Genomic DNA, 17018 nt, shown 5'->3' with positions numbered 1-17018 from the left:
TGCAGTGCGCGCGCTCTCCAGGCCCTCCCAGCACTTTCCCGACACTTGCTCCGTGTCGACTCACCGTCTGGGAAACCGGCGTCCGGTATAAAACCCAGAGCCAGGAGGAATTCACTTGAAGGTTTTAGCAAAGTCGGTGTTCACCTCGAGGAGTTTGTTTGTGGCAACAACCGGTGGCTGATCGCGTGACGGTGATGCGCGTGATCCGAAAGAGATAAAGTTTTCCACACAGACACGAGGTAGGACTTTAAAAGAAAAAGAAAAAAAAGTTTTGGTTCAGGGTTGTTTGGCACGAACAGCAGAACTTGAACTGGTCCTGAGTCAGTTGGACATGGCAGAGGGAGACTTCTACACCATGGGGAGCCAGAGGTTTCCCAGGGACCCGTTTGGAGAATCACCGTTCAGAGAGCAGTCCCCGTTCAGGGAGCAGCTCGCGTCGAGGTTTATGGACGATGACTTTGGGATGCCACCTTTCCACGATGATCTGGCGATGGACTGGCCGGGCTGGGCTCGGCCGGGCCGGCTTAGCACGCGCCTCACTCCCTCGCCCTTCAGCAGCAGTTTACGCACAGGTTTCCCCTCGCGCCAGTCCACGGGAGGCCCCACGCTGTACACCAGCCGGTACGGCGAGCCCTCCTCCCGGAGCTCACCCACCACCACCGGGGGGGAGCCCTGGAAAGTTTGCGTGAACGTCCACAGCTTCAAACCAGAGGAACTAAACGTCAAAACGAGGGACGGATTTGTAGAAGTGTCAGGTGAGTTGGGATGCTGCCGCAGAGGAAACTTCATTTAAACACTTTTTCAGGAGGATACAAAACTTTATCATCAAGTTCAACTTTTCCTTAGAGGTCAAAGTGAACCCACCTGTGACAACCATCAGATTAATATCAGGAATATTCAAGTCAGTTGTATAAAGTGCCTTTAAAATGGGGATTTAATAGGTCAAATACATCATTAGAATGAAAATAATCACTCGACTTTATGGCGTATTGCACAGAAAACACATTAAATAAAATATAAACGAAATAAATGGGACAAATAATATCATCTGCTTGTGAAAAACACGTATTTGCAGGGCTGTAGCTGCCACTGAGGCATTGCCCTCAGTAGTGCTTATTGTTACTTGATGATTTACTTTCTGTAATGTTTCAGAACATCTATAAATATGAATTTTTTTAGATATTAAATTCTAAAAGGAAATTAAGGTATATTGTTTTCTCTAGCAGGAACGCCTCTCTGGCTGTGTGGATTTAGACCTACACTTCAAAGAAAGCATAATTGAACATTTGCAGTATTTTTTAACAAAATGATTCAATTATTGGAACATTTTACAAGCTTATCTGGTGATTTTTCTTAGCACTCCTTCTTCACTGAGGGAATTTGGACTCAATATTTCTAAAACCTCTGCTTATCCCTCCAGTATATCTTTTATTTTCATTGAACCTCACAAAAAAGTTGTGATCAAAAAGCAGCAGTCCAGCAATATCAAAAGCCAGAATTACTCAAAAACAAAGCACCACCTTGCTGAGCATCTCTCAGGATGCTCACTCTGTCCGCTCTTTCTCTTTGGCAGCAGAATTGAAGCAGTACAATGAAAGCCACTGTGGTATAACGTGGTCTCAACATTAATAACTTAATATGGAAGAGTGGGACAGATTTTGTGGGACTGGGACTCGCACGTTGGCAGGCAGATCCTCTAGCTTAGACACCTGTTTCAGATTCCTGGAGAATCACTCCCTCAGTCACCCATGAGCTCGATTTAGATTTAAAGCAAGGCCGTGACAACAGTCTCTGTTTACAATAAGACAAGCCGCTCGCTGCCACTAAACACTGGAGAGAATGTTCTGGAAATAGGATCACACTTTTACCCTCGTGCAGGTTTTGTGTCTGCTGGCGTCACGTTTTAGCTCAGTGGCTGATAATGGGGGTAACTTGCAGAAATTGCTTCCTCATGTCAGTGCTTCAAAAGATAGATGAATTCCAGGGATACCCAGGGCTGAAGGGGCCGCAGAGGACAGCAGGCCCCCCAACTCTTGAGTTTTTTATAAACACGTTGTTGGTATGCCAGTTGGGTCATTCAATCAGCGCCATGTTGGGCCTGCCTGCAGCGGTGACTCGACCCTGTTTCTAAAAGCGTGACAGGGAGTGTGATACAAGCATGTTCGAGGTGTTCAGCACATGAACGAACAAATGTTTAACACAGAATGAACTGAGTGTCCGAATCAGTCGCTTTGAGTTCACCTGAGCGTTTCCTCCTGGTAGAAATCACTAAAAGTAAATGTTAGTGAATCTTACTGAAAGTTGGTAGGAAATAAGGTTTACTAAAATTTACTAAAGGTTTAAATAAGGTTTACTAAAATCTGGATTGGTGGTATAAATAGCACTTTTATTAGCCTAGTTTTGTACTGGACAGACTAATCTCACATAGAATCCAAGACTGACATGAAGACAGTCAACATTACAGCTGTAATATTGCAGCACTTAGCATAAACCAGTATTCATTCACATTTCCGTCCGCTTTTATTCATTTGTTTGCTAACAGGGACAGTACAGATACATATTGTTACAGAAAGAAGTAATGCAACCGTTGTAATGTGTATATAGGGCATCTAGCTATAGCAGCCTGTGTTCCTCTAAATGTCCCACTACGTTCACCCGCTAGTCGCTAGCTTTGTCGTTTTTATGCAGGCCAGATAGCAATCAGTGAGTTTATCTGGGCTTATTTTTTAACTTAAAACGGCTTCCTGCTGCCACTGAAAATGAGGCTGATGAGAGTGAATCGAAGCAGTAAAGTTGGGGCCCGTGAAATAAAAACGCTAAGCTGAAAGACACTAAAATGCTCTGTAGAGCTGAGGGGAACTTGGTGATGATTCTCAGTGGGTTCGTCACAACGAGCACCTTTTTGACATTACACATTTAGATCCTTTGTGTAAAAATATTGATTAGTGCAACTATAAACAAACTACATAGGCATAAGTGTTGAAAAGCTTCATCTGCAAATGTGAAAACTACAGCCCTGTCCTTGATACTATTACAGGCAGAACACCCTTTTAGTACATTATCCACCATGAAAAGATCTCCTCCCAGAACAGCGTTACACAGAGCATCTGGAATTTGGCATCTCTGTCATAAGACACTTAAAAACTTGGAAAGGCAGCGCCTTGTTGGACCACTCTCTGACCAAACCTCCATTATTCATGAAATATCTCAGGGAGGCTCTTAAGTCATGACGAGGTTTAAATAACAATCTCATGACTTCACCGGTGATCTTAGCACAGTTCTCTCTGGAGTTTTGTTCCACCCTCGGATCTCTGGTGGAGTCCAGCACTTTCGGGCAGGCGGAGACGTCACTGCGGGGGTATAAGGTAGCGCATAGTCGAGCCTGGAGTGCAGACGGGGGTTGAAGGGGTGGGGCAGGCCACGCTGCTGGCGGCGGCAGTGATATTTAGCAGCCCCAGAGCAGCTGTTAGCAAGCCCGAGAGATAGAGCGGCCATAAACAGAGGAGAAGGTGGAGGAGGAGGTGGGGGGTTTCCGGGCTTAGCTGTTCTCCCCAACTTCAACATGTCTGAGTGTCAGAGGAGTCATTCCTGGAAGAAAAGGGAATCAAAAAGGTGTTTCATCATGTCAACATGTTCATTGCAATCCGCCCAGAGGTCCCAAAGCTAAGAGACGTGCCAAATGAAACATGTTGTGATCTCAGCGTCATCAACACCATTTTGATTTACATCTACACCGAAGCCCGTGGATGCTTTTAACGTGTCATAATATGTATATACGTCCTATTGAACTGGTGACACTCAGTTATGATCCATGACCTCAACAAAGTCTTAAGAACTTAATCATGTCTGAAGTTATTGAAGGTTACTCGACTCACTCACTGGTCTGATGGGTTTTTGTTTAAAACAGGGAAACATGAAGAGAAGCAGGAGGAAGGAGGCATAGTGACGAAGAATTTCACAAAGAAGATACAGTGAGTATCATTTCACTGAACTGTATTAAACACTTGTTGTTTTCTCCACTGTGATTCTGTACATTATGGACACAAAGGGCTTTATGACCACATACTCCAGAACTAATAAATGTTGATAATGAAATATAGATATAAAGAGCTGTTTGTCCACCGTTTGATCTGATATAATTCTGAAGTGGCAATTTATTAACCATGAAAACTGTTGGTTAAGTTATCTCTAATAGCTATAATAGATAGTTATCTCTAGTTATCTGTAATAGCTTTCAAAATAGAGTTTTGAAAGTTAAACATCGCCAAAATACATTGTGTGTCCTTGAGGTCTAACAAACATGTTGAGTTCATTTCCTTCCGAATAAAACATTTGCAAAACCGATTTTTACTTAAAAGTTATAAACCTACATTGTTTACATCCATGTTTAGACAGACAGGAGCCACGTGTACAACATAGCTCCACAGTGCTGCCAGTGGTCAGAAACTCTCGAAACCAAGGGAAATAAGTAGACATGTCTTTGTATTAAGGGGTCAAAAGCAAAAAAGACTGGGAACCAAGGAATACGTAGCTATTTTTTAAGATAATAATTTACCTTGCTTGGTAAATACTAACATGTACACAAATGACATGACAATGTGTAAAAAATGATACTGTCCAGTATAGTAACAGATAGGCATTTAGCTTAAAACATGGACAGAAAACCCAAAACACACTGAAAACGAAAAGCTAGTTGGTCCGAAGCTAAGCTAACCACATCCTGCATCGCTCTTCATTTATCTCTTAAGAATGTAAAAGTCAGTACTATCGCAGTACTCGCTCGAGTCCTCATCTGTCACTCTAAAAAGTTTTGAACAGCTGCTCCAAAGTCATATCAGCTTTGAGAACAACTCTCCAGTCAAAACGTGTCAACTCCAAACAGACAAAAACAACACTTACTAACACTAGAATACTGAAATGCAGCCAGTACGTGGAGAAGTATTGGTGTGTACAGAGCAGGACTGCACAGATGTCTTACATATTGTAGACTTATCATTTTGTAACTCGTCCAAGCCAAACAGGCCACAGAAGTTTCCACAACCTGCCGGGCTCTCTGCCTCTGCTCGTTTAATTGGGCAGTGGGAAGACTTCAAACAGCAGCGCTAATCGCTGGTGCGAATCGCCGTCTCGCTGGCGCGTCACTCCAGTTCTGCTAATTTCCTGTTGGCTAATTAGTAAGCAGTTGTGCTAGCCCCGCACTGTTCATATCACAATCCTTTTAATTGGAAAGCCCCTCTCAGATCAGGCCTGTTCTCCTCAGCTGAGCAAAGCCTAAAACCACTGACAGACTGGATATATAGAGAGGGGGGGTTCTGGTGGTGGAGGGGAGGGGGTCATATATAAATAACTGACCTCGATACCCAAATCCTCCGGTAATATGAAAGCGAGAGATAGCACAGAGAAGTCACATTACTAGTTTGTGTGGCTGAGAATTCATTTTAACTGAAGCGCTGCTACTTTCTCTTTCTGTTCCTTATGATAATAATAGCAATAAACCTTTCTTGTATTCAGTGGTGGAAAGTAATTCAAGTACTGTACTTAAGTACAGTTTTGAGGTACTTGTACTTACATAGTAAAGTAAGAGCATTTTCATCTTCTGCTACTACTCCATTACAATTCACTTTACCTAAACAAAACCATTACTAGCCCCAGTGCCCACATGTATACATTGGTGAATCCTTTATTTATGTATAAGTATCAATTAAACAGTGTAAAAATACTCCATGGCAAGTGAAAGTCATTCAAAACTTTACTCAAGTGAAGTAGAGCTGAAACGATTAGTCGATTAATCAATGAGTCAAGCGACAGAAAATGAATCCTCAATTGTGAGGACTTGCAGCATTTCTTTTATCTTATATGATAGCAAAGTGAATATCTTTTGGTTTCGGACTGTAGGTCAGACTAGACGAGCAGTTTGAAGATGAGATTTATGAAACTTTATTGATAAAATACTTAGCAGATTGATCAATTGTGAAAGTGAAGTTATGGAAGTATTATCAGCAAAATGTACTTAAAGTATGTAGAGTAAATGAATGTTTCCTTTCAGAGTGATATATTATTATATCATTGGATTATTATCACAGATGTAGAAACATTTTAATGTTGTAGCACTTTACATACATTTTGATTACCTTTGTCTGCAAAGTAACAAAATGTAAAATGCAATATTTCCTCTGATTGTAGTAGATTAGAAGTATAAAGAAGCATGAAATGTGATTTTTTTTTTATGGACAAGCACCTCAGAATTAAGTAAGTACAGTTCTACCGTAAGTGTACTTTATAAATGTTACTTGCCGCCACTGCATGCATGACCTACAGATAAAAGCAACAAGTTAGTGCACTATGTGCAGGGGAGACAGCAGATTAAAGGAAAGTAGATTCTCCTAAAAAGTACTAATACTAACAGTTAATAGATAGAATACACTGATGATGTAATGCAGCCGGGTCCAAGGGTGGTTAAAAGTGAGAAATGTGTCAGTTATTAACCAAATATGTTGTTGTTAAATCAGTTCTGAGGGCAAAGGTAGCTTGAAAAGCACAGGTCATGTGACTCCCATCTGTTCGTATGTGAAAGTCTTCAGTGTGAGTGGTTTTGTTAATGAGGAATCACTTGTTCTGCCTCTGTTTCTGTCCTCGTGAGACACATGATACTACCGGACGGACTCGGTCCACATGTCCTTGTCCGGTCTCACTGGCTCGTCTCTCTCCGCCTCAGCATCTCTGCGGGGGAAAAGCATATTGGACAGTTTGTTGGCAGCTGTATAAAATCAATGTGTGAGATAAAACGTGCGCTTGCCAGAAGTAAATAAACTCCCCGAGCTTGGACAGATAAGGTTTCTGCCGGAGTCCCACGTAATGGGCCAGCTGAGTGATTTGACTTTGTCAGAAGGGACAACTTTGCTTCACAGCAGTTGGCTCATTGAGGGAAGGTGGGAGGGGGGGGGGGCATAGATACTGACACATGTGTAGGCCTGTGTGTGTGTGTGTGTGTGTGTGTGTGTGTGTGTGTGTGTGTGTGAGCTATTCAACACTAATACTGTCTTACACCGACTTGAAATGCTAAAGTATGTATTACACTGACCAGTAGATTAGATTACTAGTAGCCATGTTAGCGCGGCTCTATGGATGGCAACGTCAGTCGGTCCACCACTTTGGTTCAGACTGAAATATCTCAACAGCCAATGGATGGATTGAAATGTGGTACAGACATTCATGGTTCCCAGAGGGTGAATACTGATGATTTTGGTGATCCCCCACCATCACATCTAGCGCCACCATGAGGTTGACATTGGTGATTTTGAGTGAAATGTCTCAACATCTATCGGCTCCACATTTTGTAGAGACATTCGTGGTTCCTACAGGATGAATTGTAATAACTTTGGTGATCCCTTAACTTTTCCGCTATGGCGCCACCATCAGTTCATTCACCATCAGCCTCAGCTATACTTTGTGTTTAGTGCTAGTTAGTAAATGTTAGCATGCCATGATGGCAAACATGGCAATTATTATACCTGCAATGGGATGTGATTAAGAGTCCAACAGAGTCCATCAGCAGGATTACACCTGCTAAACATCAGCATTTAGCTCCCTGAGAAATAGAAATAAAGTATATATATATATATATATATACTTCTATATGAGTGTTGTCTTCATACCTCCATCTCTCAAACTACCCTTCCCCCCACACATCCTCCAAGCTGCTCCGTCCACTTACCCTCCACCCAACCCCATACTTACCTGACAGCCCTTTTCCTTGGAACGGCGTGAAGACATTTTCAGTGACCTACTTCCTGTGACTTATCTCTTTGGACACATTGTATTGGTCTTGTTCTATCTAAATTGGATTTATAATCATACTGTTGGAGTGTATTTCTATTACTGTTACAACCTTCTCTTTTATTTTTGTAATTGCCTTTTTCCCACCGATGGCTCCTATTGCATCCTCTGGCATTTGAGGAGGGGGTGGGGGGGGGGGTCTCTATGTGATTCTTAAATTTAATCCAGTTTGTGTTTTTTCCTTGCGTTACTTTCCTTTCTTTTACGTCTTTGTGAAGTTGAGCTGTGAGTCTGTTGTTGAAGTGGACCTGTGACGCTCAGTGAGACACTGTGTGTGATATTTGACTACACAAATAGACCTGGCGTGACCCCCCTGTTTGTCTGCCTCTGTGAGGTGAAGTCTTCAGTCCCTTCTGACTTATATTTCTCGGTGGAGTGAGAAGCCAGTGGAGAGTCCTCTCTAATTAAATGGAGGGTAAACCCACAGTCTCCTCCTCTGAACGGGGCAGCCTGATGTTTATATTAACTCCCAAAGACACTTGGCTGCTCGCACACAAAACCTACAATACCCATATTTGGCCACGAACAGAGTTTGCCTGGATCTCCGTGTGCTTGCCTCTACATCAGGTTTCATTCAGGTCAGGACTTTCGTTCCAGGTGAAAATAAGTTTGAAATAAACCAGTTTGATCATTTAAGTATAAATACTAAATATAATAGTTCCTCGTTAAGTGTATATGCAGTTTTATGGAAGTGAACCCTTACACACTGCAGCTCTGGCTGATTTTCCGTCAACACTTCTTCCTGCATGTTTTGAAAGCCAATTATCCCACTCTGCTCTGGAAAAACTAACATTTTCTGCATGAAAAGTGTCAAAACGTAAAGCAAAAATGCCAGAGACAGAATTAGCTGTTGCCCACATGACAGATGAGAGCAGCAGGTTAGGAACGTATACACTGTTGGAAATGTACAGGTGTTAAACTTCTGCAGACAGATTCTCATTAATTGGAATCAGGTTTAGCTTTTGCAAACCTCACACCTGGATCCACTGTGTGTTTTCTCTCCGTCCTCTTTGTCGCAGTGCTGAAGTGTTTTTAATGAAAACTCCTGATGGTTTTCAGTTCACCTCCTGGGTGTGAGAATGAGTGCTAGCCAAGGAGGACTGTTTAATAACAGTCAGGATCCTGAGCCAAGTCATTTTTTTCTCTCCCCTAGACGCACAGCGCTAAAATCATCCGACTGCAGGCTGTTTATGGGTATTGACGAAAGTGTCAATAAAGAATCCCAGCATTTAACAATGTTTGCACAGCAGCTCTTATGGAGGAAAATGTCACAGAGTTTTGCATGACCTCCAAGCAGGAACTGAACTGTTTCTCCAGACTGTTTCTCCTCACCGCTCTCCTTATTTTGTTCCTCCCACTCGTGCTTTTAAACATCCTGAACGCACACAGCAGCTTACAGTTTTTCCACCAAGTAAACTTCTGCTATTCTTAACATCTAAACTTCTGCCATTGCATTAAAAAAAAACACTCAAACCGTGTGCTCTTTCTCACTTCTATTCTCCTCTGCTTCATCAGGATCCCGATAGATGTGGACCCTCTGACCGTTTTCGCCTCCTTGTCCCCCGAGGGCGTCCTTATCATCGAAGCTCGGCAGACGCCTCCATATTACCTCTTCAGCAACGAGGGCCCCCAGGGTGGCGACACACTGGAAGTGGAGGCCCCAAAACCCCAAGAGGCCCCTATGGTCTAAACCCCCCACCTCCCGACTAACATAACCGATCATCCTGCACAATTACAAGTTTGATATGAAATGTGTGGCCTTCAGCTTCATGTTTTTAGACACCTGGAATTAAAATGTGTAAAATGTGTAAAGGAAATAGGTAAGTTCTGTTTGTCCTTATTAAAGCTGCACAAGGCAAAACGTGGCCTCCTCTCCCTACTGACAGAGATGCTTCTCTTTCATGTTAAACGTGAACTCAAAATTCAAAGAAGACCCCGAAACTTAAGACATTCTACTTTGTCCCCATGTTGTCTTTCATTACAAAATGATTACAGATCACCTGGTTTGATAAACATTTCATAATTTCTGGTAGTTCCAGTTTGTGCCTCTACATTTGAGTCACAGAGTTAAGCATCCGTTTTTATAAAACCTAAACACCCGGCAATGTTTGTTGTTGTTTAACAGCTCTTACTGCTGTTCTGAAGGTATTTCCAGAATCCGCTTTTTAGGCTCGATTTTAGGGCACTGAAGATATTCAAACAGCTGCAGCTTTAGTGTGTTAACTTTCCTTGTGCAGCTTTAATATTATATATGGGTGTATCCTGAGGTTACACAAAAGCTGTTGGGCCACTGATACACTATAAGTCATAGCATTCTTAATAACCACCAAGTTGATGACACTGTATGTGAACTTCTCAAAAATAAAATTTGCCTTTATATTACCATGCAGTTAATTTAGTGGAACAGTCTTTGCATCAAACTTTTGTATGTGATTTATTTGGTTTAGAAAAAATGTGCCTTTATCTACTTGAGTGCCTTGACTTCCTTCAGTTTCCACAGTTGTTTATCTTTTGAGTTAATGAATGTCACTTAAACTGACAAGAAACGAAAGTAAGTTACCTTTTGTGGCTTCATTAGAGGGTGAATTGTGTGCATTAATACTGTATTCTACCAAAGTGTATTGTAAATATACTTTAATATGTGCCAATTCATTATAAATATTAATCTGACGTGTTTCTGGTTTTGCAATATGGTTTGCATTTTTCTTTTCTATTTGAGCGTTCAGGAAGACAGCTGCATGATTGTTGGAGCGGACAGACTGACTCGTATGCCAAAGACGTTTGTTTCCTGCCTTCTTTTCTGTTGATGTCTTTGTATTGGCTGATGCAATAAAAGTGTCCAGCCAATCTCCCAGTGTGTCTTAACATCTGTGTCTTTTTATTGAGAACCGTGCCACTCTCGGGCCTGGTTCCAGAGATCCAGGCAGCCTGTGGTGTTATTGTTGGATAACAGAAGGAATTGGGCAGCAGATTAGCAGAGGGCTTAGTGCTGGGTGAGATTGGCACTGCTGTGTGCTGCAGAATGGGCCGAACGCACAGAGGCAGTACCGCCAGAGCTTTTGTATGCATGTGCAAAAATTGGGGCAGTTCTTTTGCATGTTGCGTGATTACAAAATAATGTAATCTTCCCTGTGTATTGGAATCAAGAGGGATGATCTGTTTGAATTAAAAAAGTTTCCAAACTGGAGTCACGCTGTGAAAACAACAAAAGGCCGCCACAGTTTTGGCTGTGCAAAGGCGCCGCTTTGTGTGATGTCCCAGCTCATATAAACTGTTGTATTTATTGGTATTAGATGATATGTGTGGACTTGTGCTGCCATGGCAACAGCATAATTGGAATCACGCCAGTTTCTCCTTTGGCAAGTTTACTCATGTAGAAGTGACTAATGCACAGCTGTGCAAAGGTATAGTATCTGATTAATGTCAAAAGCATGATAAAGCATGATAATTAATCTATATCTTAATTTTGCACTCACGTATTTTCAGAGGCAACTATGAGTATGATGCTCATGAATGTGATCACTTTTTCATAAACGGAGGCATATTCACATAGATCCCACACAATTCATTTTACAATTGAGAGGAAGTGCAAGCATGTAGAAATAATGGGTAACCCCGACACAGTATTTAACATTTTCACATGCTATTGTTTAATTGGAGCTCCAAAGACAGCATGGTTATATGGCTGTTATATCTATTGACTAAAAAGCATCTGTAGAACTGGTGCAAGACAAGCTATGCAGGCTGTTTGAGTATTTGTCAATATGTGATGTGTGCAACTTTTTAGCGATATTTGTGTTTCTACTCAGTGTCTTCTTGTTTTATGTCAGGAGCCTCCAGCTCCTGGCTCGGGACCTGGCTCGGTGGACTCATGCCCAGCTCCGGCGCCTCAGGCTGGGTGATCTCCTCAGCAGCCTCCCCTGAGCCTGCCATTACCTGGATCTCTCCATCCACGGCTGGTTCTTTGTGTTCCGGCTGTTTGGACGTGTCTGTGTCTGGGCTTTCTTGGCTTTCCAGTGGTTCGTGGTGTTTAGAAAAATCTTGAAGACTCTCTGTGCCTTTGCCATCTGCAGGCACTGAAGGGTGGGACTCTCCAGCTGGCTTTTCATGGGTCTCCTCCTCCTGTTCCCTCCTCTCTTCATGCTGCTGAAGCCCAGCTGTGGCGCTGCCAGGGTGGGCCTGATCACCATGGACCTCTAGTGGAGACTCTTCCCCATCATCTTTTGCAGATGGAAAATCTGGGGCCTCTGGTGCTCTGAAGCTATCTGGGTCTGTATCAGGGGTTTCTTCATTCTCCTGTTTTTCTCCGGTCGCCTCCAGCTCCACCTGCATTTGTGCATAAATATGTAGAAAATGTCAGCAGTGAAATGAAAGGAGTGGTCGTGATCAAAGTTCAACTAGGTCTGCTTTCATGCCCAATCTCAGTCCTGAATTTGTATGCCAGTCCTTTCATAAGTAGACACCCAAGAGGGATATTGGATTGGAATCAATCATCAGATATTGTTCAGAACTCATTTTGAAAATCAGTTTCAAGGAATGCTTTGACATTTCGAGAAATGTGCTTTTTTTGCTGAGAGTTAGATGAAAAGATCAAGACCACTCTCATATGTGCCTGGTAAATATTGTTTAAAGCTACAGCAGCTGGTTAGCTTAGCTTAGCACAAAGACTGGAAACAGGGGGAAACAGCTAGCCTGGATCTCTCCGAAGATAAAGCTCACTAAGTAACCCGTTATATCTCGTTTTTTAATTCAAAACAAATACAAAGACCAAAGTGTAAAAAACAGATGTTTAAATGTGGGGGCTGCCCTTAAATAGTTCAGCACACCTGCAACTTGTGAGCTTTAGAAGTTCTGGGAGGCAGATTTTGTTACCTTCCGACAGAGCCAGGCTAGCTGTTTCCCCCTGTTTCCAGTCTTTATGCTAAGCTAAGCTAACCGTCTGCTGGCTGTAGACTTACATTTACCGAACACATATGTAAGTGGTATCTTCTCATCTAACTCTCAGGAAGAAAGCACATAAGCATATCTACCAAACCTTTAAATGTAAATAAACTTCACAGCTGGGATCACCTTTATGGGAATGATGATGGCAGCAGGAACGGAGGTTTCGGGAACTGGAGCTTCCACAGTCAGGATACCATCAACCGAAAGTGTGGATACGATTTTGGTAGCATCAATCTCAGATGGGAGCCTGAAAACAACACGATTGTGTTTACAACGTCTCTACATACAAAGTACCAGTGTTTTCAAATACTGAAGCTGATGTACATAATATCTCATTTTTCAGCTCAGTGAGCATTTTAGAGATTAGATACTGTCAAAAACAGACCTTCCGTGCTGCATTCTTGGCTGCTGACTGCTGTCTAGAATGGCTTAAATTGTGGATATTTCATCATCTGCAGGTTAATATCGGTGTTTACATTGCATACCTGTATTTCCTTGTAAAACATCTGGCAATAAATCCATGCTCGTCTGGCCTCTCCTCGTGTTTCCCTGGGGATGGATTACCATTTATGAGGAAGAATGTGAGGACACACAGAGGAATCAAGCAACACAGAAACCACTCAACACAGAAATTAATTTCTGTCACAGAGCTCTGATTTCCCCGAGCACATTATTTAAGCAGCTTTCTAATTTTGTTACATTCAGCTTCCTTTCCATCCTCGTTTAGTTTTAAGGGGTTTATTCTGTGAACTGTGAGAGAAGTCTATTTAGATAACTCTGTTACTCTTTGAGATAATAATATTAGATATATAAGATTATTAATACTTCATTAAGAGTAGAAACTACCCTGTGTGTAAAAGTAATTAGCAATGTTAATAAAATGAACTTTTAAAGATGTTTAATTAACAGAACTGTAGGCAATGTTTTGTACCTCCGACCTCCAGGAACCCGTCTCTGATGCCGAGAGAAATCTCTGAGGGGGAGAAGTGAGCCATGTCCAGGCTGACCCTCCACTTGTACTGCTCCTTACTAATCTTCTGGCCGGGATGATGCATAGACCCAGAGATGTAGGGCACAAACAGCGGGGCGGGTATGTACCCCGGCCAGGAGCAGGCTGCCAAACTCCTCTGGAGCAGGTCCACGTCCATCCACCGAGGGTCCCCTGGCTCCAGGAAAGGCGGCAGGCCAACATCCTGATTGAAAAGCCGGCTGGACTGCCACCATTTTCTCAGGGGGTACCAGGGGACACCCCCGCCATACCCCCCACATGACAGCTCTGTTTTGGCCTGTTCACTCATGTTTTAAGAGATAAAATTACACAGAAAGAAAAAACCTACTGAGAAGATTAAGAATGGCAGCCCTTTTTTTGATGACAGTCACAGAGAAACTTCTGGACTCTCTGGGTTGACTCGCTGAAATTTCAGCAATTAAAACCTCCTTAATGAATGAGGGAATGATAAAAAAAAAAAAAGATTCGCCAAAGCTGGGGATGATGAGACAGAGAACTCTCTGAGGGGCTTTATATAGTGCTCCTGTCTGTTTTAGCACTTATTAAGCACTCCTGCCGATCCCATGAGAAGGGTGTGTGGGCATGGGGTGATGGGTGTGGAGGGGAGGCCGTTACCTCTCGCTGGCCTGAAGAAGGCAGCAGACTAATTAGGTGTATTTATAACTTTTAAGGGCACAATGGCAAATAGCGAGCAGTTGGCTGAGGCTAGTTTGTGTTTGAACTGTTGCATCTGTTGCCTGAAGACCATTCTTCTCACATCCCAGTGAACTCTATTCTGTCCATGGTGACTGGGCTCCTCAGTCTTGTCATGAGCCACTGATAGTGTCTCTTCACCTTGTGTTTCACATCTCAAAGGACACACAGTGGCAGCGGTTTGTCCGAAGCATGAAGTACCTCTACTAGAGGCTGAGAAGGACAAAAACAATGCTCTTTTTTTGTGTTATCTGAAATGTTTCAGTGGCATGTGTGTGTATTGAGTGTACAAAGCTCCCTTCCACTCCATTTTTCTCTCGCCCGGCAGTTTCAACTGGATTATTATTGTTCCCTCTTTTATCAAGTGTGACAGACTTGTCAGTGTTTCATTTTTAGAGCTGTGTGCCCTGAGATCTTGGCATACCGTCCACTGGAGCACAAAAGAGATTGAACAGATGTTTCTGACACTTTGTGCGATGCCTCACCCACAGATTCTGTCTGTAGGATATGCGGTGAGAGGTTAAATTGGGATTCTCTGCTGCTGCTTGACTTGCCTGAAAAATTGGTTCCTCTGTTTCAACCATCAAAAGAGACTTCCATCCTGTTCACATTAAAGGCACATATGCCCACAGTGCACCAAGATGTTCATGCTATTCTTCAAAACTGGCGTGGAAGGCTAAGGCGGAAATACAAACAGAGAGTATGAAAGATTATTATACAACATTGACAAATTATTTTAAATCAAATACACGAGTTTCATCCATTTCCACACTTAAATAAGGCTATTATTTTACAGCTTTTACAGAAACAGATACGTTTAAACTTCACCTTGAAATTTTGTCCCAATGTATCCAAAATTTGTAAATTTCCTGCTGCAAAAAGATGCTATTCCACCATTCACCACAGTCACACTAAATACTTCCATAGAATGTGAAAACTAAAATGGAGAGAAAAGGCAAATGAGCTGCAATTACGATTAAATTAACCTCCTAAGACCCAAGCTCTATCTTAATTTCTCTTTGCTATTTGGGCTTATTGGGACCTGATAAGTATAAAAATTAAGCATCATCTGTTGACATGATGTGGTTCTGCATACGGGGACAATTTTGAATTTCCATATAAGCAGAATTAAGTATTATGGTATAACCCAAAATGTGATGTCCACGCATGTGGATGCCAGGTCTTAGGAGGTTAAATAACAATAAATGCGTAAACTACCAATTTTACCCTTAATTCTTTTGCTATTTTACTTTTATAACACTTTTTTTCTTTGTCTGTGTAGTAAAATAGATGATTGGTCACAAGGTGATTAGAGACTAATTTATTAGTAGGTTCAGAGTTTTCCAGGTTGAACTGCATGGACTGAAATGGAACTGAAGAGATGGAGCATGAAAAGGTGGATTTATGGACTGGGAGGAAATTATTATTGATTCCGCAACATTATCTTGATTTATTCATTTGGATTGATTGCAGTCTCACACCCGGAGCAGTGATTTTGACAAAATCAACTATCACAAAGGCTTTGGCTCACTTCAGCCAATATCAAAAAAAGTCAACAATATTTTGAGTGTGACTGATGGTTTCAGAACATCTATAATCTCATTGGTGAGTGATATAAGTCTCTGGGGAAAACAAGTTCATGTAGCCAATGAAAGTAAGATAACTATTATAGGACAATGGCAGACATTTTGAAATGCCAAAACAGGGAAATCACAGATGTAAATAATAAATCATGTCTGAATTCCATTTAGTTGCTTCAGTTTCAGGGTCCTGGTATTGTGCATGCTGGTTCAAAGTGCAGAAAGAGTAAGAGTAAAGGCTTGAATCTGACATTTTGATATTGTTTTTATGCCACAGAAATATGTGTAATTGAAAACAGCTAAAAAAAATCAAGCTGCAGTAACGTTAAATGCATTCTGGCTTTGTACTGTCACAGAGAGGCAGCTAACTAGACTCCTAAAGCAAGCGAGCTAGCATATATCAAGCGCAAGCTAGCAGGTGAGACAGCTGCAGCTAGCCTTAGCTAAAGCTAATATTAAATGTACTTATTTATTTTTCCCTAACTGCTATATGTCATTGAAACATGTCCATTTTGATGAACTGACGTCTTGGTAATTCAGTCAGTTCTTCCACATAAGAAATGAAGCAGCAGCTAAATCCAATGACGTGGAATAAAAATCTAGCTAGCTAAACTCCTGCTAAAGCCGGAGAGTTCTGTAGCTGCCATCTTGAGGTTGTGCTTTGACCCAAGTGGAATGGGATTTGGTGTGGTTAAGCCATCTTTAAATCACATACTGAACTTAAATGTATTAAATTGTAAAGTAATTAAAAGCTGAAAGATATTGTTCTCCCCTCGCAGCCTCTGAAGACTGGCAATTGTTTAAATTAGCCATCATGAAATGACCAGCCTAAACTAAAGCATACAATTAGGACATTACAACCTTTGTATGTGTAGTTTGCGATATAAATAGGCATTTGGTGTGTCATGATGCTACTATGCCTCTGTAATCATCAATCAGACTTTCATCCACCTGTT

At 41.9% G+C, this 17018-nt stretch overlaps 1 protein-coding gene across 1 annotated transcript; it reads left to right on the top strand.

Annotated features, from left to right (window-relative positions):
* The first annotated feature begins 331 nt into the window (after positions 1–331).
* hspb8 (heat shock protein b8) lies at positions 332–9526 on the top strand. Its single transcript, XM_070905050.1, has 3 exons — positions 332–755; positions 3908–3971; positions 9352–9526. The coding sequence occupies exons 1-3, from the start codon at positions 332–334 to the stop codon at positions 9524–9526; spliced, it is 663 nt and encodes a 220-aa protein (XP_070761151.1).
* The last annotated feature ends 7492 nt before the right edge of the window (positions 9527–17018 follow it).

This window comes from Enoplosus armatus, chromosome 4, assembly GCF_043641665.1.
Source record: "Enoplosus armatus isolate fEnoArm2 chromosome 4, fEnoArm2.hap1, whole genome shotgun sequence".
Lineage (NCBI taxonomy): Eukaryota > Metazoa > Chordata > Actinopteri > Centrarchiformes > Enoplosidae > Enoplosus > Enoplosus armatus.
This window is presented reverse-complemented; position numbering and strand designations above follow the sequence as displayed.